Genomic DNA, 20,857 nt, shown 5'->3' on the forward strand with positions numbered 1-20,857 from the left:
CTACTGATCTAGGATCAGGTAACGACTCTCTCAGTACAGTACAGGCTGTACTAATAAACAGTCTCAGGGTAGGACTACTGATCTAGGATCAGGTAACTACTCTCTCAGTACAGTACAGGGGCTGTACTAATAAACAGTCTCAGGGTAGGACTACTGATCTAGGATCAGGTAACTACTCTCTCAGTACAGTACAGGGGCTGTACTAATAAACAGTCTCAGGGTAGGAGTGCTGTTCTAGGATCAGGTCCCCCATGTCCATGTAATCTTATTCACACACGCGCACACACACACACACACACACACACACACACACACACACACACGGTCGCAGAGTGGGGATTACCCCCATGTCAGTATAAGGAGAAAGCAGCATGCGGCTGAGTCATGGATTTTCTCTGTTACGTGACGTCCTGTCTCAGTCCCCAAATGTCACCCTATTCCCTATGTAGTGCACTAGGGCCCATAGGACTCTGGTTTAAAGTAGTGCACTACACAGGGAATAGGGTGAAATTTTGGACCGAGACACTCACTAAACTAAGGAGACAGCGGTTACGTGGACCTGACACTCACCTGTGTTCAGAACTCTTCTCCTCCGCTCTTCCTCCCCTCCTCTCCTCCTCCTCCTCCTCTCCTCTCAGCATACCTGCTCTAGCTGCCTTCTGGTTTCCCCCTTTGATTTGATTCTTCTGAAGATGTTTCACATTGTATTGAATATTGGCCTCTGTTTATAGGTTTCTGCTAAGAGGCTTTACCCTGCACCCTATTCCCTATATAGTGCACTACTTTTGCTGTGCTTGGCCAGCCTGTGTTTTAACCTGTCCTCGAAACCTTCCGCCAGGAGGAGACAGTCGGAAGAGGACAAGAAAGTGGGGATGGATTATTCCACTACTAATATGGGATTGTAACAGTTGATTGATTGAATGAATGTATTTGGGGGCGGCAGGTGGCCTAGCGGTTAAGAGCATTGGACCAGTAACCAAAACGTTGTTGGTTTCGAATCCCTGAGATGACTAGGTGACAAATCTGCCGATGTGCCCTTGAGCAAGTCACTTAACCATAATTGCTCTGGATAAGAGCATCTGCTAAATGACTCACATGTCAAATGCAAACCGTTGAAAGCTGCTGCAGTTGGAAGGAACCAACATTAAAGGCCGGTCTGATTATATACTTTGTTATTGCATTGTGAAAGTGATAGAGAAGTTGAGGAATCTGTGGATACTGAACTGTTGACCTCTGCATGGAGGAAGACCGGTGTAGATGCACTTCTGACAGTGGGTGAGCAGAGAAGAGCAGTGCTTGGAAGTAGCATTGCAGCATCCCTGTGAGCCTCAAGCCGACAGCTGCAATCAAGTTGCTGTTTACATCCCCCGCAGATTTAGAAAGAGAGGGAGAGAGAGAGATAACTTTTAGTCAGGCTTGTTATATTTGGCAATGTGGGGGAGTGAAGTCAAGCGTGCACCTGACACTTTCTTGGAGTGCTCATAGCGCGCTGTAGCGTTGCCAAAACAATGATGTGATATAACGTGATACCATGGGAAAATAACGGAAACGCACCAGAGAGATTCCACAGACAGGAGTGAAATTTAACGGACCCAATAACCGTCACAGCTCGCGCCACCGGGGACCGGATGGAATACAAACGGAATAGTCAACGAGTGACTCACCTTTTATACAGTCCGTTATTTATGGTGAGCGTGCGATCTGCTGTGCGCACAGCTCGCCAACACGTCAGATAACGGTCACCTTGTAGTCGCCTGTAAATGAAGAAGATCTTAAATGAGTCTGCTGAACAAACGTCGTTGAACTAACATGGACCCAAGATGAATTGTGAGTTTGGGATATCGACTATGTGGGACTAGAGATGTGACCTCTTTATTTTCCCGAAGTCATGACAGTTATTAAGTAACCTAACGGAACATTCGACTAATCTCTCAAGGTGAGTTCAGTTCACAATAATTGAACAAATGAATATTTGAAGGATTAATATGCACAGTAGTTTTATGGATTATTGTTGTTGTTGGTGTCAGATGTAAAGACTGATAGCTTAATTATAACTTTTTGATAGCCCCTATCGTAGCCCCACCCCGGGCCATGACACTTTAAAAAAGTGCTTTCTTCCACTGCTGAACTGTGTGTGTCGGTGTGTTTGTGTGTGTGTGCGTGTACTTGTCACTCAGCCTGTGTTGTGAAAACCCAGCGCTATGTAGGCCAACCCACTTGGCTGTGCGTTACTATGGGAACCGTGGCCCAGGCTGGCACAGGCTGAGTGGGCTGCTGAGGGCCATGCTGTGTATGTGTGTGTGCATTTTAGTGTTTGTTTGTATGTGTGTGTGTGTGTGTGTGTGTGTGTGTATGTGTGTGTGTATGTGTGTGTATGTGTGTGTGTATGTGTATGTGTATGTGTATGTGTATGTGTGTGTGTGTGTGTGTGTGTGTGTGTGTGTGTGTGTGAGCATCCAAGCAGTTAGAGATTGAGAAAGGACATTACATAATAATGATATATTTGTGAAATGAAAGATGAACCAGGAACAGTTAGTTCCCTCTAGCAGAAACTCATCCCACCGTCTCTTGTGGTCCAACACTAAATGATACACTGACTAAACAAGTGATAGCAAGAGACAGGCCATTTTGGTGCTGTGTTGTTGACATGATTCAGTAACAACGTTTTGCTTCTCCCTCCCTCCCTCTTCTTCTTCTTCTTCTCTCTCTATCTCAGATGGCCCTCAGTCCCGTCCTTCTCTTTCTCCTCTCTCTGATTGGTTGCGGACACTCCCAGGATGACATCATCGACCCCGGCCTGGCCCCTCCCCCTCCTCTGGGTTGCGGTGTGAACGTGGACCCCTTCTACCGGACGTTGTGTGACCTGGAGTCTGTGTGGGGGGTTGTGTTGGAGGCCGTGGCCTGTGGTGGAGCCATCACCTCCCTGGTCCTCTCCGTGGTTCTCCTAGCCAAGCGCCACTCCATCCTTGACCCAGATCGGCGCTCCGGCCTGGGTCCTCTTCTCCTCCTGCTGGCCTCCCTCTTGGTTCTCTTCTCTCTGTCCCTGGTCTTCCTGGTGGGGCGTAACGAGGCCCTGTGTGTGGTCCGCCGGGTCCTCTGGGGCCCCCTGTTCGCCCTGTGCTTCTCCTGCCTCCTGGCCCAGGCGGTGCGGTTGAAGAGGCTGGTGTCTGGAAAGTCTAGCCCCAAAGGGAGCTCCCTGGCTGGGCTTGGCATGGCCCTGGCCCTGGTCCAGGGGATCATCTCTGGAGAGTGGCTGCTGCTGACAGTGGTGAGGGAGGGCCACGGGGCCTGCGACTACCCACCGGTAGACTTTGCCCTGGTTTGCAGCTACGCCCTGGGGCTGCTCCTGACGGCGCTGTGCCTCTCCCTGGCTGTGGTGCTGTGTGGAGGGGAAGGGGGAGAGGACGAGGCAGAGGAGAGGAGTGACGGAGGGTGCGAGCGGCGTTGGAAGTGCAACGCCGTATGGCTCTTCCTGTCCTGCCTGGCGTCCCTGTTGCTATGGGTCTCCTGGCTTGTGCTCTATCTCTATGGTGACGCAGCGTTGAGGGGGGCGCGGTTGGGTGGTGGGGAAGGGTGGCGAAAGGACTGGGATGAGCCGGTGTTGGCGGTTGCCTTGGTGGCGCAAGGATGGATCCTGCTGTTATTTCACGCTATCCCAGAAGCCCACCTGTGTCTGAGGGACCCGCCGGTCCCCAACCAGCAGGACTACTTTCATACCAGCCAGCCCCTGCAGCCCTGCTTCCAACAGGAGGTGCCATTACCCACACACACCCTCACACACAGGCCCTGCGCAGATAACCAGACCTACTCTATCGAGGAACACAGCGCAGGTACACTGTGTGTGTTGGTTGTGTGAAAGGCTATGTGTGGGTTTATGCAAATGTTTGTGTACATGCAAAAGATTTAAGTCTAAATAGAAGGATTGTCTACAGAAAAAAACGAACTAACGGTTAACTAGTAACATCCCCTTTATTTGTGTTTTCTCTCTCCCTGGGTCGAGTCTCAGCACTGAGAGGTGGGTCGTACCATAACGGACATGGGGGGATGCGTCCTGGGATCCCCTTCAGAGGCCACATGTACCAGCCCACTGAGATGGCCCTGGTGATGAACGGAGGAACGGTTAGTGTGTCATATCTCTCACACACACACACACCCATGTTCATATTATATTTAAGCAATAAGGCCCGAGGGGGTGTGGTATATAGCCAATATACCACGGCTAAGGGCTGTTCTTAGGAATGGCGCAAATTTTGGCCATATACCACAAGCCCCCGAGGTGCCTTATATCTTTTACAAACTGGTTACCAATGTAATTAGAGCAGTAAAAATACATGTTTTGTCATACCCGTGGTATACGGTCTAATATACCCTGGCTGTCAGCCAATCAGCATTCAGGGCTTAAAACACCCAGTTTATAATATAATATTATTACATATTAACTCAACTACCTCTTACCCCAGTACACTGACTCGGTACCGGTGCTCATTGTACATAGCCTGTATAGAGCCTGTATAGAGCCTGTATATAGCCTGTATAGAGCCTGTATAGAGCCTGTATAGAGCCTGTATATAGCCTGTATAGAGCCTGTATATAGCCAGTATATAGCCAGTATATAGCCAGTATATAGCCTGTATATAGCCTGTATATAGCCAGTATATAGCCAGTATATAGCCTGTATATAGCCTGTATATAGCCAGTATATAGCCTGTATATAGCCTGTATATAGCCAGTATATAGCCTGTATATAGCCTGTATATAGCCTGTATAGAGCCTGTATATAGCCTGTATATAGCCTGTATATAGCCAGTATATAGCCTGTATATAGCCAGTATATATTTATTTATTTATTTATTTTACCTTTATTTAACCAGGTAGGCAAGTTGAGAACAAGTTCTCATTTACAATTGCGACCTGGCCAAGATAAAGCAAAGCAGTTCGACAGATAAAACGACACAGAGTTACACATGGAGTAAAAACAAACATACAGTCAATAATGCAGTATAAACAAGTCTATATACAATGTGAGCAAATGAGGTGAGAAGGGAGGTAAAGGCAAAAAAGGCCATGATGGCAAAGTAAATACAATATAGCAAGTAAAATACTGGAATGGTAGTTTTGCAATGGAAGAATGTGCAAAGTAGAAATAAAAAAATAATGGGGTGCAAAGGAGCAAAATAAATAAATAAATAAAAATTAAATACAGTTGGGAAAGAGGTAGTTGTTTGGGCTAAATTATAGGTGGGCTATGTACAGGTGCAGTAGTCTGTGAGCTGCTCTGACAGTTGGTGCTTAAAGCTAGTGAGGGAGATAAGTGTTTCCAGTTTCAGAGATTTTTGTAGTTCGTTCCAGTCATTGGCAGCAGAGAACTGGAAGGAGAGGCGGCCAAAGAAAGAATTGGTTTTGGGGGTGACTAGAGAGATATACCTGCTGGAGCGTGTGCTACAGGTGGGAGATGCTATGGTGACCAGCGAGCTGAGATAAGGGGGGACTTTACCTAGCAGGGTCTTGTAGATGACATGGAGCCAGTGGGTTTGGCGACGAGTATGAAGCGAGGGCCAGCCAACGAGAGCGTACAGGTCGCAATGGTGGGTAGTATATGGGGCTTTGGTGATAAAACGGATTGCACTGTGATAGACTGCATCCAATTTGTTGAGTAGGGTATTGGAGGCTATTTTGTAAATGACATCGCCAAAGTCGAGGATTGGTAGGATGGTCAGTTTTACAAGGGTATGTTTGGCAGCATGAGTGAAGGATGCTTTGTTGCGAAATAGGAAGCCAATTCTAGATTTAACTTTGGATTGGAGATGTTTGATATGGGTCTGGAAGGAGAGTTTACAGTCTAACCAGACACCTAAGTATTTGTAGTTGTCCACGTATTCTAAGTCAGAGCCGTCCAGAGTAGTGATGTTGGACAGGCGGGTAGGTGCAGGTAGCGATCGGTTGAAGAGCATGCATTTAGTTTTACTTGTATTTAAGAGCAATTGGAGGCCACGGAAGGAGAGTTGTATGGCATTGAAGCTTGCCTGGAGGGTTGTTAACACAGTGTCCAAAGAAGGGCCGGAAGTATACAGAATGGTGTCGTCTGCGTAGAGGTGGATCAGGGACTCACCAGCAGCAAGAGCGACCTCATTGATGTATACAGAGAAGAGAGTCGGTCCAAGAATTGAACCCTGTGGCACCCCCATAGAGACTGCCAGAGGTCCGGACAGCAGACCCTCCGATTTGACACACTGAACTCTATCAGAGAAGTAGTTGGTGAACCAGGCGAGGCAATCATTTGAGAAACCAAGGCTGTCGAGTCTGCCGATGAGGATATGGTGATTGACAGAGTCGAAAGCCTTGGCCAGATCAATGAATACGGCTGCACAGTAATGTTTCTTATCGATGGCGGTTAAGATATCGTTTAGGACCTTGAGCGTGGCTGAGGTGCACCCATGACCAGCTCTGAAACCAGATTGCATAGCAGAGAAGGTATGGTGAGATTCGAAATGGTCGGTAATCTGTTTGTTGACTTGGCTTTCGAAGACCTTAGAAAGGCACGGTAGGATAGATATAGGTCTGTAGCAGTTTGGGTCAAGAGTGTCCCCCCCTTTGAAGAGGGGGATGACCGCAGCTGCTTTCCAATCTTTGGGAATCTCAGACGACACGAAAGAGAGGTTGAACAGGCTAGTAATAGGGGTGGCAACAATTTCGGCAGATAATTTTAGAAAGAAAGGGTCCAGATTGTCTAGCCCGGCTGATTTGTAGGGGTCCAGATTTTGCAGCTCTTTCAGAACATCAGCTGAATGGATTTGGGAGAAGGAGAAATGGGGAAGGCTTGGGCGAGTTGCTGTTGGGGGTGCAGTGCTGTTGTCCGGGGTAGGAGTTGCCAGGTGGAAAGCATGGCCAGCCGTAGAAAAATGCTTATTGAAATTCTCAATTATGGTGGATTTATCAGTGGTGACAGTGTTTCCTATCTTCAGTGCAGTGGGCAGCTGGGAGGAGGTGTTCTTATTCTCCATGGACTTTACAGTGTCCCAGAACTTTTTTGAGTTAGTGTTGCAGGAAGCAAATTTCTGCTTGAAAAAGCTAGCCTTAGCTTTTCTAACTGCCTGTGTATAATGATTTCTAGCTTCCCTGAACAGCTGCATATCACGGGGGCTGTTCGATGCTAATGCAGAACGCCATAGGATGTTTTTGTGTTGGTTAAGGGCAGTCAGGTCTGGGGAGAACCAAGGGCTATATCTGTTCCTGGTTCTAAATTTCTTGAGTGGGGCATGTTTATTTAAGATGGTTAGGAAGGCATTTAAAAAAAATATCCAGGCATCCTCTACTGACGGGATGAGATCAATATCCTTCCAGGATACCCCGGCCAGGTCGATTAGAAAGGCCTGCTCGCAGAAGTGTTTCAGGGAGCGTTTTACAGTGATGAGTGGAGGTCGTTTGACCGCTGACCCATTACGGATGCAGGCAATGAGGCAGTGATCGCTGAGATCTTGGTTGAAGACAGCAGAGGTGTATTTAGAGGGGAAGTTGGTTAGGATGATATCTATGAGGGTGCCCGTGTTTAAGGTTTTGGGGAGGTACCTGGTAGGTTCATTGATTATTTGTGTGAGATTGAGGGCATCAAGTTTAGATTGTAGGATGGCTGGGGTGTTAAGCATGTTCCAGTTTAGGTCGCCTAGCAGCACGAACTCTGAAGATAGATGGGGGGCAATCAGTTCACATATGGTGTCCAGAGCACAGCTGGGGGCAGAGGGTGGTCTATAGCAGGCGGCAACGGTGAGAGACTTGTTTTTAGAGAGGTGGATTTTTAAAAGTAGAAGTTCAAATTGTTTGGGTACAGACCTGGATAGTAGGACAGAACTCTGCAGGCTATCTTTGCAGTAGATTGCAACACCGCCCCCTTTGGCAGTTCTATCTTGTCTGAAAATGTTGTAGTTTGGAATTAAAATGTCTGAGTTTTTGGTGGTCTTCCTAAGCCAGGATTCAGACACAGCTAGAACATCCGGGTTGGCAGAGTGTGCTAAAGCAGTGAATAGAACAAACTTAGGGAGGAGGCTTCTAATGTTAACATGTTAACATATAAAGCAGTGAATAGAATAAACTTAGGGAGGAGGCTTCTAATGTTAACATGTTAACATATAGCCTGTATATAGCCTGTATATAGCCTGTATATAGCCTGTATATAGCCAGTATATAGCCTGTATATAGCCAGTATATAGCCTGTATATAGCCTGTATATAGCCTGTATATAGCCAGTATATAGCCTGTATATAGCCAGTATATAGCCAGTATATAGCCTGTATATAGCCTGTATATAGCCTGTATATAGCCTGTATATAGCCAGTATATAGCCTGTATATAGCCTGTATATAGCCAGTATATAGCCTGTATATAGCCAGTATATAGCCTGTATATAGCCAGTATATAGCCTGTATATAGCCAGTATATAGCCTGTATATAGCCTGTATATAGCCTGTATAGAGCCTGTATAGAGCCTGTATAGAGCCTGTATAGAGCCTGTATAGAGCCTGTATAGAGCCTGTATATAGCCTGTATAGAGCCTGTATAGAGCCTGTATAGAGCCTGTATAGAGCCTGTATAGAGCCTGTATAGAGCCTGTATAGAGCCTGTATAGAGCCTGTATATAGCCTGTATATAGCCTGTATAGAGCCTGTATATAGCCTGTATAGAGCCTGTATAGAGCCTGTATATAGCCTGTATATAGCCTGTATATAGCCTGTATAGAGCCTGTATAGAGCCTGTATAGAGCCTGTATATAGCCTGTATATAGCCTGTATAGCCTGTATAGAGCCTGTATATAGCCTGTATAGAGCCTGTATATAGCCTGTATATAGCCTGTATATAGCCTGTATAGCCTGTATATAGCCTGTATATAGCCTGTATATAGCCTGTATATAGCCTGTATATAGCCTGTATAGAGCCTGTATAGAGCCTGTATATAGCCTGTATAGAGCCTGTATAGAGCCTGTATAGAGCCTGTATAGAGCCTGTATAGAGCCTGTATAGAGCCTGTATAGAGCCTGTATATAGCCTGTATAGAGCCTGTATAGAGCCTGTATATAGCCTGTATATAGCCTGTATATAGCCAGTATATAGCCTGTATAGAGCCTGTATATAGCCTGTATATAGCCTGTATATAGCCTGTATAGAGCCTGTATAAGCCTGTATAGAGCCTGTATATAGCCTGTATATAGCCTGTATATAGCCTGTATATAGCCTGTATAGAGCCTGTATAGAGCCTGTATAGAGCCTGTATAGAGCCTGTATAGAGCCTGTATAGAGCCTGTATAGAGCCTGTATATAGCCTGTATATAGCCTGTATAGAGCCTGTATATAGCCTGATAGCTAGCCTGTATATAGCCTGTATATAGCCTGTATATAGCCTGTATAGAGCCTGTATAGAGCCTGTATATAGCCTGTATATAGCCTGTATAGAGCCTGTATAGAGCCTGTATAGAGCCTGTATAGGCCTGTATATAGCCTGTATATAGCCTGTATATAGCCTGTATAGAGCCTGTATATAGCCTGTATAGAGCCTGTATAGAGCCTGTATATAGCCTGTATAGAGCCTGTATAGAGCCTGTATAGAGCCTGTATATAGCCTGTATAGAGCCTGTATAGAGCCTGTATAGAGCCTGTATAGAGCCTGTATAGAGCCTGTATAGAGCCTGTATATAGCCTGTATAGAGCCTGTATATAGCCTGTATAGAGCCTGTATAGAGCCTGTATATAGCCTGTATATAGCCTGTATATAGCCTGTATAGAGCCTGTATAGAGCCTGTATATAGCCTGTATATAGCCTGTATATAGCCTGTATATAGCCTGTATATAGCCTGTATAGAGCCTGTATAGAGCCTGTATAGAGCCTGTATAGAGCCTGTATAGAGCCTGTATAGAGCCTGTATATAGCCTGTATAGAGCCTGTATATAGCCTGTATAGAGCCTGTATATAGCCTGTATAGAGCCTGTATAGAGCCTGTATAGAGCCTGTATATAGCCTGTATATAGCCTGTATATAGCCTGTATAGAGCCTGTATAGAGCCTGTATAGAGCCTGTATATAGCCTGTATATAGCCTGTATATAGCCTGTATAGAGCCTGTATATAAGCCTGTATAGAGCCTGTATAGAGCCTGTATAGAGCCTGTATATAGCCTGTATATAGCCTGTATAGAGCCTGTATATAGCCTGTATAGCCTGTATAGAGCCTGTATAGAGCCTGTAATAGAGCCTGTATAGAGCCTGTATAGAGGCCTGTATAGAGCCTGTATAGAGCCTGTATATACCTGTATATAGCCTGTATAGAGCCTGTATAGAGCCTGTATAGAGCCTGTATAGAGCCTGTATAGAGCCTGTATAGAGCCTTAATAGAGCCTGTATAGAGCCTGTATATAGCCTGTATATAGCCTGTATAGAGCCTGTATAGAGCCTGTATATAGCCTGTATAGAGCCTGTATATAGCCTGTATAGAGCCTGTATAGAGCCTGTATAGAGCCTGTATAGAGCCTGTATAGAGCCTGTATAGAGCCTGTATAGAGCCTGTATAGAGCCTGTATAGAGCCTGTATAGAGCCTGTATAGAGCCTGTATATAGCCTGTATATAGCCTGTATAGAGCCTGTAGAGCTGTATAGAGCCTGTATATAGCCTGTATAGAGCCTGTATATAGCCTGTATAGAAGCCTGTATATAGCCTGTATATAGCCTGTATAGAGCCTGTATAAGCCTGTATATAGCCTGTATAGAGCCTGTATATAGCCTGTATAGAGCCTGTATATAGCCTGTATAGAGCCTGTATATAGCCTGTATAGAGCCTGTATAGAGCCTGTATATAGCCTGTATAGAGCCTGTATATAGCCTGTATAGAGCCTGTATAGAGCCTGTATAGTATAGAGCCTGTATAGAGCCTGTATAGAGCCTGTATAGAGCCTGTATAGAGCCTGTATAGAGCCTGTATAGAGCCTGTATAGAGCCTGTATATAGCCTGTATAGAGCCTGTATAGAGCCTGTATAGAGCCTGTATAGAGCCTGTATAGCCTGTATAGAGCCTGTATAGAGCCTGTATAGAGCCTGTATAGAGCCTGTATATAGCCTGTATATAGCCTGTATAGAGCCTGTATATAGCCTGTATAGAGCCTGTATAGAGCCTGTATAGAGCCTGTATAGAGCCTGTATAGAGCCTGTATAGAGCCTGTATATAGCCTGTATAGAGCCTGTATAGAGCCTGTATAGAGCCTGTATATAGCCTGTATAGAGCCTGTATAGAGCCTGTATAGAGCCTGTATAGAGCCTGTATAGAGCCTCTTTTATCTATTTGCAAATGTTCTTACTTTTTAACTGCATTGTTGGGAAAGGGATCATAATTAAACATTTCATGGTAAAGTCTACACCTGTTGTATTCATGTGACAAATAACATTTGATTTGATTTAACACATACACACATATGCACATACACACACACACACACCCTAACCACTTGTCTGTCTGTAACAGATGCCTACCGCTCCGGTGAACTACACAGGGAGACAGCTGTGGTGAGAGGAGAACCTTGGAACCGGTCTCCACGGCAACACGGCATATTATGGTGCCGGAATGTTTCCAATGTCACTCATAACCCCATCAATGCCTCTACCTCACCTCACCATTGACTGTACAAAGCACTGCAACAAGGAATTTACCCCTAGCCACAGATCTAGGATCAGCTCACACTAACTTTTTTATACACTTTGGTCATTGCGAGGAAAAGGGAAAAACTGATTTGAGAACAGTGCTCACAAGAAATGTCATTCCAGGATTGACTGCAGGAGATTCAGAGAAGGGTAACAAAGACATTGCCTCCCCAGTCTTAACCCATGCAGACTGGAATATATCCCCGAAGATGATGATGAACGTCAAGCTCGCTCAGTGAACAGTTATCGGCTGGTCCCAAATGGCACCGGCTCTGGTCAAAAGTAGTGCACTACATAGGAATAGAGTTCCATTTGGGATACAGGGATACAGACTTCTGTTTTTCTGTTAAATATTTTGAGCTTTTCTGTTTTGTTGTTTTAAAGGGGGGGGGGGAGCCTTTATGACACACCAGGTACAGGAGAACAGTGGTCACGTCCCAAATAGAACTCTATTGTCTATAAAGTGCACTACTGTTGGCCAGAGCCGTATGGTTCTGGTTCTGGTTGAAGCACTGCATCATAAGGAATAGGGCTCCATTCTGGAGGCATTCAGTATTTATGTAAATTCCATCCATCCACCGTGCTCACTAACCTCGCCTGCCCACTCATGTTCTCTACAGACTCTGTGTGACGAGTCTCAAATGGCATTCTATTTCCTATTTAGTGCGCTAATTTGGACCAGGATCCAAAGGGTTCTAAAGTAGTGCGTGCGCTATGTGGGGAATGGGGTGCCATTTGGGATGCGGAACACTAAGAGTTGCTCCTATAGATGATGCTTATGACTCTATTAGATGTGTTGGGACACGTAAACAAGTGTTTTTTCTAAGACTCTCAGCTTTGTGTTCGGTCCTCCAGAGTTGTTGTGATCAAGCTCTTTATTTTTAAGCTAATCTCTGCTGTCACTATTTGGGATATAACGTTCGTGTGGCATATTTCTATGGTGAATGTTATGATGGTGAAATTGAATTTATTATTGGTGTCACAGACGAGTACTGTATTTTTTTGGTGTGGTTCTATGATATCAGTAGTTTTGTTATGGGGTTGTTGTAACACATTTTGAGAGTTTTTAACAGGGAGTGCAATATCAGTATGATTATATGGCAGAATATACAGTATATGAATTAATGGTAGGATCTGCACCTCATACTAACGTTATATATTTCAGAGACTTCTTCTTTGCTCTTTGCGTGTTTTATCTCCCAACACCTGAACAGTGAGACACCCCCTTGTCCCTGATTGGACTAATCTGCTGCCTCTTAATCCCTATGGTGCTCTAACCTTGGAATTACCCATTTAGGGAAACTGATAGGGGGGATTGGTATTAGTGGCTTTACTGTGACCAGTCGTGTACTCCTGTATAAGGCTATTATATTATCATCCTATGTCCTGATACAGAGGAGGGCTTGGTTGCATGTCTCTTAAACACAATTCTCACACAAAACTCAATGAAATAAAATATATTATTATAGATTAAACTGTTTGGATCGACATAATATTGAGGAGTCTGTAGAAGGCTTTGTAGCATGAAGGCAGATACATTTCTATATTAAACTGTTTGGAAGGTTTATTTGGCTTGAATCTAAAATGACAGATTGTTTACGTTTTAACATGATATGCCTCGCAGCAGCCGTGTTGTCATGGTAATAATAGTATGTAGCATGGAAAGCCTAAAACAGAAAAGGTTCCAAATCTTGTAGGCTTAGGGCTTCTATCTATCTCTGGTAAAAGCCACTGGCACGGTAAGTGACAGTTCTAATAAGCTACAGGCTTTGCTAGTGAGCATCCTGAATGGCATCCTGGTCAAAAGTAGTCCACTATATAGGGAATAGGATGCCATGCTGGACACACACAACGTAACGGCTAGGCTACAGCACCCTAACGCCCTCTGCTGTTACGTTGGCTGACCCAAAGAGACTCTGTAATCAACTGCAGAGGGCGTTAGGGTGCTGTATAGGGGTAAACATACTATATAAAGAGACAGAGTCTCTTTGGGTCAGCCAACGTAACGGCTAGGCTACAGCACCCTAACGCCCTCTGCTGTTGGTGACAGAGTCACTAGAGGTTTTTAATGTCACGTGCACAAGGACAGTAAAATACATGTAATGCCCAGCTGTAAGCCCAACCATGCAGTAGCCTAGTTGACTGACCCAAAGAGACTCTGCAATCAACAGCAGAGGGCGTTAGGGTGCTGTATAGGGGTAAACATACTATATAAAGAGACAGAGTCTCTTTGGGTCAGCCAACGTAATGGCTAGGCTACAGCACCCTAACGCCCTCTGCAGTTGGTTACAGAGTCTCTTTGGGTCAGCCAACGTAAAGGCTAGGCTACAGCACCCTAACACCCTCTGCTGTTGGTTAGAGTCTCTTTGGGTCAGCCAACTAGGCTACAGCACCCTAACGCCCTCTGCTGTTGGTTAGAGTCTCTTTGGGTCAGCCAACGTAACGGCTAGGCTACAGCACCCTAACGCCCTCTGCTGTTGGTGACAGAGTCACTAGAGGTTTTTAATGTCACGTGCACAAGGACAGTAAAATACATGTAATGCCCAGCTGTAAGCCCAACCATGCAGTAGCCTAGTTGGCTGACCCAAAGAGACTCTGCAATCAACAGCAGAGGGCGTTAGGGTGCTGTATAGGGGTAAACATACTATATAAAGAGACAGAGTCTCTTTGGGTCAGCCAACGTAATGGCTAGGCTACAGCACCCTAACGCCCTCTGCAGTTGGTTACAGAGTCTCTTTGGGTCAGCCAACGTAAAGGCTAGGCTACAGCACCCTAACACCCTCTGCTGTTGGTTAGAGTCTCTTTGGGTCAGTCAACTAGGCTACAGCACCCTAACGCCCTCTGCTGTTGGTTAGAGTCTCTTTGGGTCAGCCAACGTAACGGCTAGGCTACAGCACCCTAACGCCCTCTGCTGTTGGTGACAGAGTCACTAGAGGTTTTAATGTCACGTGCACAAGGACAGTAAAATACATGTAATGCCCAGCTGTAAGCCCAACCATGCAGTAGCCTAGTTGGCTGACCCAAAGAGACTCTGCAATCAACAGCAGAGGGCGTTAGGGTGCTGTATAGGGGTAAACATACTATATAAAGAGACAGAGTCTCTTTGGGTCAGCCAACGTAATGGCTAGGCTACAGCACCCTAACGCCCTCTGCAGTTGGTTACAGAGTCTCTTTGGGTCAGCCAACGTAAAGGCTAGGCTACAGCACCCTAACACCCTCTGCTGTTGGTTAGAGTCTCTTTGGGTCAGCCAACTAGGCTACAGCACCCTAACGCCCTCTGCTGTTGGTTAGAGTCTCTTGGGTCAGCCAACGTAACGGCTAGGCTACAGCACCCTAACGCCCTCTGCTGTTGGTGACAGAGTCACTAGAGGTTTTTAATGTCACGTGCACAAGGACAGTAAAATACATGTAATGCCCAGCTGTAAGCCCAACCATGCAGTAATCAATAACAATGTCAATCTGAGAATAACAAGGTAGAACAAAAACACACAGTAAATACAAAATACGAAGAACATGATAAAGTAAGTAAACATACTATATACAGGGTCAGTTCCAGTACCATATTATAATGTACAGGGATACTGGATCTATAGAGGTAGATATGTATAGGGGTAAACATACTATATACAGGGTCAGTACCATATTATAATGTACAGGGATACTGGATCTATAGAGGTAGATATGTAGAGGGGTAATGTGACTAGGTGTCAGGATATATGACCAACAGAACAGCAACAGTGTATATGATGATGATTTTATATGAGTCGGTGTGCGTGTGTGTAGAGTCAGTATAAATGTATGTTGTGTGTGATCAAATTATGGAGTGAGTGTTTGCCCACACTGCATAGCCGCATCCCACATGGGAACTCCGGTCAAAAGTAGTGGAGCAATAAGCACATGGGCTTTTCAGAGCTCTGCAGCTTGATTGGATATGTTTTGTTGTTCTGCACGTTTTGAGAGAGAGAACCACACACACACACAGCATATGAGAGAGCGAGAAAGATAAATACAAATACGAGGTGTAAAGAAGGGAGAGAATCAGGAGATAGGAGAGGAACAGAAGGAGCGTGCCGTTGAGCTTTGTTGCTATAGACACACGAGGACGATTACTAGAAGAGAATCTGACAGTATTTCCGGGTCAAGGAGCAGTGCAGCACTGGTGTACACACGTTTCTACGTGAGTCTTAAAAGTAAGTCAACTTTAATGCCGTTATTTGTAATATGAAATGATGAAGCGTTCAGGTAGTCTTCCAGCGAATTGCTGTGTTTAGTTGCAAAGTGTTTTATCACCGGTGACGGGTTATTTGGCCAGCTAACATGGCAAGCTAGCTAACCCTAACACCCCATGCACACATTCAATCGATGCTGCTTGCTAGCATAACTTGACTTACACTGATCAAGCTGTTTTGTAAACTACATCATAACCAAGGCAAATAGACTGGTAAATGTTATTGTTTTGTATAACTTACCTGCGTTAACTGAACTGGCTGTGTTTCATTCTGCAGACGGCTTTTCATGACGAAGTGGTTTTCGTGTCCGAGAAGACAGGAAGATACAACACCGTGGAAAAGGTCTTTATTGATCAGGTAGCTAACGTTAGATGAGATCACCATAAAATAAATCACTATCAATTTATCAAATCACATAAACAACAATCATTATCAATTGATCACCAGTCAGTGTATGTGAATCACTGATTTTAATACCCCTTCCTCCACGTGTGCTGGGATTGGCTGCCAATTTGGATAGACAACCTATGAAACATAGTACTTTAGCCAACATATATTGTAAAAGTTTACTGTTAGTTTTTAATCCAGGCTTTATCCCCTTTAGGCTCAACGTCTGGCCCTACAGAGGGAGATAGACAAGGAGTCCCAGTCCACGGTTTCAGTCAGATCGCTGGTTTGTATCTGGTTCTGTGTTGCTCTCCAAAATGACACTGACTGCATCCCAAATGCCACCATATCCCCTATTTAGTGCACCACCTTTGAACCAGGACACATTGGGTCAGAAGAAGTGCACTATATAGAAAATAGGGTTCAATTTAGGACACACACGGTCAATATCAATATTGTGTCCATTTTAAACCGAAAATGCATTCTCTACAATGTCCTTGGAAGTGACTGCTTCTTTCAAACAGATCCGTATTGTGGGATGTTTATTTTTCTCAGATGGTCCAAGCCGACACAGGCAACAGGAACGTTACCATGAAGAAGACGAACAAGAAGAGTGGGAAGGACACCCATGCTGAGGATGAGATCTCAGAAAACACTTCCATAAACCAGGGGAATAGCGAAGGAGTGAAGAAGAAGAAGACGAAAGTAAAGACTCTGGTAGAAGAGCAGATTTCATCCAATGGGAATGGGGGAATACGGAAGGAGAGCAGGAGAAACAGAAAGGAAAGAAGAAGAAGTTGTCGTCTGAGACTGACACCAACGGTGAGGAAGTCATGACTAATGGAAATGACGGAGGAGGGTGCGGCCAGGAGAAGAAGAAGCAGAAAGGTGTTAACACTGTTAAAAACGGAGCTACAGACAGAACACAGTGGATTAAAGGATGAGAAAGGAGTAGTGGAAAATGGGCAGAAGCTGAAAAAAAAGAAGCTCTCTCAGGCAGAAGAGACAGAGATCGGTGTTGTCAAGGTAGAGGAAGGAGAGGTGATAGAAATAAAGAAAGGCAAGAAAAAGAAGGGAAAAACAGAGGAAGAAAAGAAAGTGAAAAAGATCCCTAAAGCTGCTGAACCAACAGAGAGTCAGGAGGAGGAAGAGGGGGAGATGAAGAAGAAAAAGAAGGGTAAGAAGAGAGCAGTCGCTGAGAAAGGAGAGACTAAAGAGAGAGAGTGTGGAGAGGCAGAGAAAGAAGTGGTAGTAAAGAAGAAGAAGAAGGGAGCTGAGGCTACAGTAGTAGTACAGCAGGAGGAACAGAATAACACCAAAAAGAAGAAGAATAAACCCAAGTCCTCCAGCAGCGCTGCAGACACCACCATGGAGACGGAGAGAAAGGAGGAGGGCAAGAAGAAGAAGAGAAAGGCCTCTGCACTAACAGAGGAGGAGGATGTGTTGGTGGTGGACAAACGGAAGCCCAAACATATGAAAAGGGTGGACATGACAGGAGTAGTGGAACAGGTGGAGGTCGGAGAGAGCGAGGGAAGGAAAAAGAAGGTGAAGAAGAGCTCTGAGGTAGAGACAGAAATGGAGGACAGCACCCCTCACCAGAAAGGGAAGAAGGTTATGACAAAGGGGAAAAAGAAGATAAAGGTGGAGAGCTGCGACCCTGAATACCAGGAGGTGAGTTAAAGGGGTTAAGGGTCAGAGGTGAAGAGGTTATCAAATCATGGGTCTCCTTCAGCAGGGTACACCGTTGTGGAACGTTCAGATAGACATATATGATGTAGAACAAACATGTCTCTCTGACATGTAGAATGAGGAATCATGTCGGCTCTATTCCTGACATTTCTATCTGAAATGGTCAACAATGTTTGCCTCTGGAAGGTGGCCCTGATTCTAGAGCCATTTGAAAGGTCCTTGTTGAAAGCATTGTAAAAACCAATGCTCTGACCCGCACCCAGAATGCTGGAGGTGCCGACTAACAGAATAGTTACTGTTAAATGAATATATGGATGAATGGATAAAAGTGTTGACTTTCTTACTTAATTGTTTCTACTTAAAGGTATTAAAACGCTGACAGTATCAGTCTGTAGTTGTCTGATATGTTGTTTTGCTCCAACCCCCAGAGGGACCAGACGGATGTGGTTTTCCTGTCAGAGACCAGGGGAAAACGCCTTCGAGATCAATATTGATCAGGTAGATCGCTAACGACCCATTAGATCTATTTGGATCCTGTGAATCCCACTTGCCAGTCAGTCCACCAATCCAACTCTGTCACTGTGAGAAAGAGAAATGTAATTTCTTCCTGGTCTGAAATTAAACATTGTATATTGATTATGTAACTATTTATGAATAAATTATGAATGCATTATATTATGCAAATGCTTATTAGTGAATGCTGTTGTTTGACTGTAGCATTGTGTTTAATCAATGACATGTTGGACACACACCAACCAATATAAATGCTCTATACTGATTAAGTAATACCCTGTAATAATATACATGGCGCTAGAAGCATCCGAGGACTTTAAGCTGGACTGTGTGTGGCGCTGGCTCCAGAGTAGTGCCTGGTCTGTGTCAGGGATACTCCCAAGTGATTTGCAAAGTGATTCTGCTGTTTTTCCAATAATCAGATCTTTTGCCAATAACTGGTAAAAAATCAAATGGGCAGCCATTGAAGCACACGTGGATTTGAGTATTTTTATTTTTTAGACTAGGAGTACAGTAAATAGAATCACCACCACATGTTATAGAGTATATGTTGTGTACTATATTAACATGGACTATAGAGTATATGTGTGTACTATGTAACATGGACTATAGAGTAATGTTGTGTACTATGTAACATGGACTATAGAGTAATGTTGTGTACTATATAACATGGACTATAGAGTATATGTTTGTGTACTATATAACATGGACTATAGAGTATATGTTGTACTATGTAACATGAACTATAGAGTATATGTTGTGTACTATATACATGGACTATAGAGTATATGTTGTGTACTATATAACATGGACTAGAGTATATGTTGTGTACTATATAACATGGACTATAGAGTATATGTTGTGTACTATATAACATGGACTATAGAGTATATGTTGTGTACTATATAACATGGACTATAGAGTATATGTTGTGTACTATATAACATGGACTATAGAGTATATGTTGTGTACTATATAACATGGCCTTCATATAAAACGATGGTCCTATTACATTCCATAGGGGAGACGCCTGGCCCTGCAGAATGAGATCGACCAGAAGTCCAATCCAGTCCAACTCAAAGCAGCACCGGTACCATCGGTCAGTACTCTTATGATGTCAGGACACCAAGGTGTACCCCAAATTTGGGTCACATACCAACTCTTCTCTGAAAAAAATCATTATGTCGAATATAAATATTACAAACCGTGTTCTTCTTCTCTTCCAGGGTTTGGGCCAGTGGGGCACTGCCCAGTTTGACAGTTCCGACCAACATAGTAAGTTCCTGCGGTTGATGGGCGGCTTAAAGAAGAGCTGGCAGCCAATAGCAGCGAGCGGTGCGACGGGAGGGCGGGCCAACATGGCGCTGACTAAAGACGGACAGCAGAGTTTGCAGCAAGGCCTACTGGGGGAGTTTGAGCGTGCTCAGTCGCGCCGCATGGACTTCACGGAAGGGGGGCGGGACTTGGGTTCTCGGCGCCGTCCAATAAGAAGTTCTCAATTGACATCAACACAACCCGATCGGTGCGCTTCGATGACTGAGTCGGGACGGACCCTTGAGTGCGTGTCTAGCATCCAAAATGGATTGGATGAGTGTGTGTGTACCTTTTCTCTTGCAGGGTCTTGGGAGTGTCTGTCGGTGAATGTGGTGGTATGAATGTATATACGGTACCAGTCAGAAGTTTGGACACACTTACTCATCACAGGGTTTTTCTTTATTTTGACTATTTTCTACATTGTAGAATAATAGTGAATACATCAAAACTATGAAATACACATATGGAATCATGTAGTAACCAAAAAATCTAAATAATTTTATATTTGAGATTCAAAGTAGACACCCTTTGCCTTGATGACAACTTTGCACACTCTTGGCAAATATTTTAATTGATATTTAGACTTTTTTTGGTTACTACATGATTTCATATGTGTTATTTCATAGTTTTGAGTCTTCGCTATCATTCTACAATGTAGGAACAGTCAAAATAAAGAAAATCCTGAATGAGGTGGTCCAAACTTTTGACTGGTAACAAAATATAAATGCAACAATTTTGATGATTTTAACAAGTTACAGTTATAAAGAAATCAAAATAAATCCATTAGGCCTTAATCTATAGATCTCACATGACTGGGCAGGGTGCAGCCATGGATGGGCCTGTGAGGACATTAGGCCTTAATCTATAGATCTCACATGACTGGGCAGGGTGCAGCCATGGATGGGCCTGTGAAGACATTAGGCCCTAATCTATAGATCTCACATGACTGGGCAGGGTGCAGCCATGGATGGGCCTGTGAGGACATTAGGCCTTAATCTATAGATCTCACATGACTGGGCAGGGTGCAGCCATGGATGGGCCTGTGAGGACATTA

General features: G+C 44.5%; 1 protein-coding gene and 1 long non-coding RNA gene across 2 annotated transcripts; both read left to right on the top strand.

The window, feature by feature from the left end:
- The first annotated feature begins 573 nt into the window (after positions 1 to 573).
- Positions 574 to 13,236, top strand: LOC116364985 (G-protein coupled receptor family C group 5 member B). Its single transcript, XM_031817767.1, has 4 exons — positions 574 to 1,936; positions 2,717 to 3,830; positions 4,007 to 4,119; positions 11,496 to 13,236. The coding sequence occupies exons 2-4, from the start codon at positions 2,717 to 2,719 to the stop codon at positions 11,538 to 11,540; spliced, it is 1,272 nt and encodes a 423-aa protein (XP_031673627.1). The 5' UTR covers positions 574 to 1,936; the 3' UTR covers positions 11,541 to 13,236.
- A 5,210-nt stretch (positions 13,237 to 18,446) lies between these two features.
- On the top strand, positions 18,447 to 20,075 carry LOC116364986 (uncharacterized). Its single transcript, XR_004208053.1, has 3 exons — positions 18,447 to 18,474; positions 19,511 to 19,588; positions 19,716 to 20,075. It is a non-coding gene; the product is annotated as an uncharacterized LOC116364986 (long non-coding RNA).
- Positions 20,076 to 20,857: the final 782 nt, after the last annotated feature.

Source organism: Oncorhynchus kisutch, unplaced genomic scaffold (genome assembly GCF_002021735.2).
Source record: "Oncorhynchus kisutch isolate 150728-3 unplaced genomic scaffold, Okis_V2 scaffold1143, whole genome shotgun sequence".
In the NCBI taxonomy this organism is placed as follows: Eukaryota; Metazoa; Chordata; class Actinopteri; order Salmoniformes; family Salmonidae; genus Oncorhynchus; species Oncorhynchus kisutch.

Bases quoted from the DNA above. Each gene is read 5' to 3' on its own strand.
- LOC116364985 (XM_031817767.1), top strand. From the start codon at position 2,717: ATGGCCCTCAGTCCCGTCCTTCTCTTTCTCCTCTCTCTGATTGGTTGC. The intron at 3,831-4,006 runs GTACACTGTGTG...GTCGAGTCTCAG, and splicing joins TATCGAGGAACACAGCGCAG to CACTGAGAGGTGGGTCGTAC. The intron at 4,120-11,495 runs GTTAGTGTGTCA...TGTCTGTAACAG, and splicing joins TGGTGATGAACGGAGGAACG to ATGCCTACCGCTCCGGTGAA.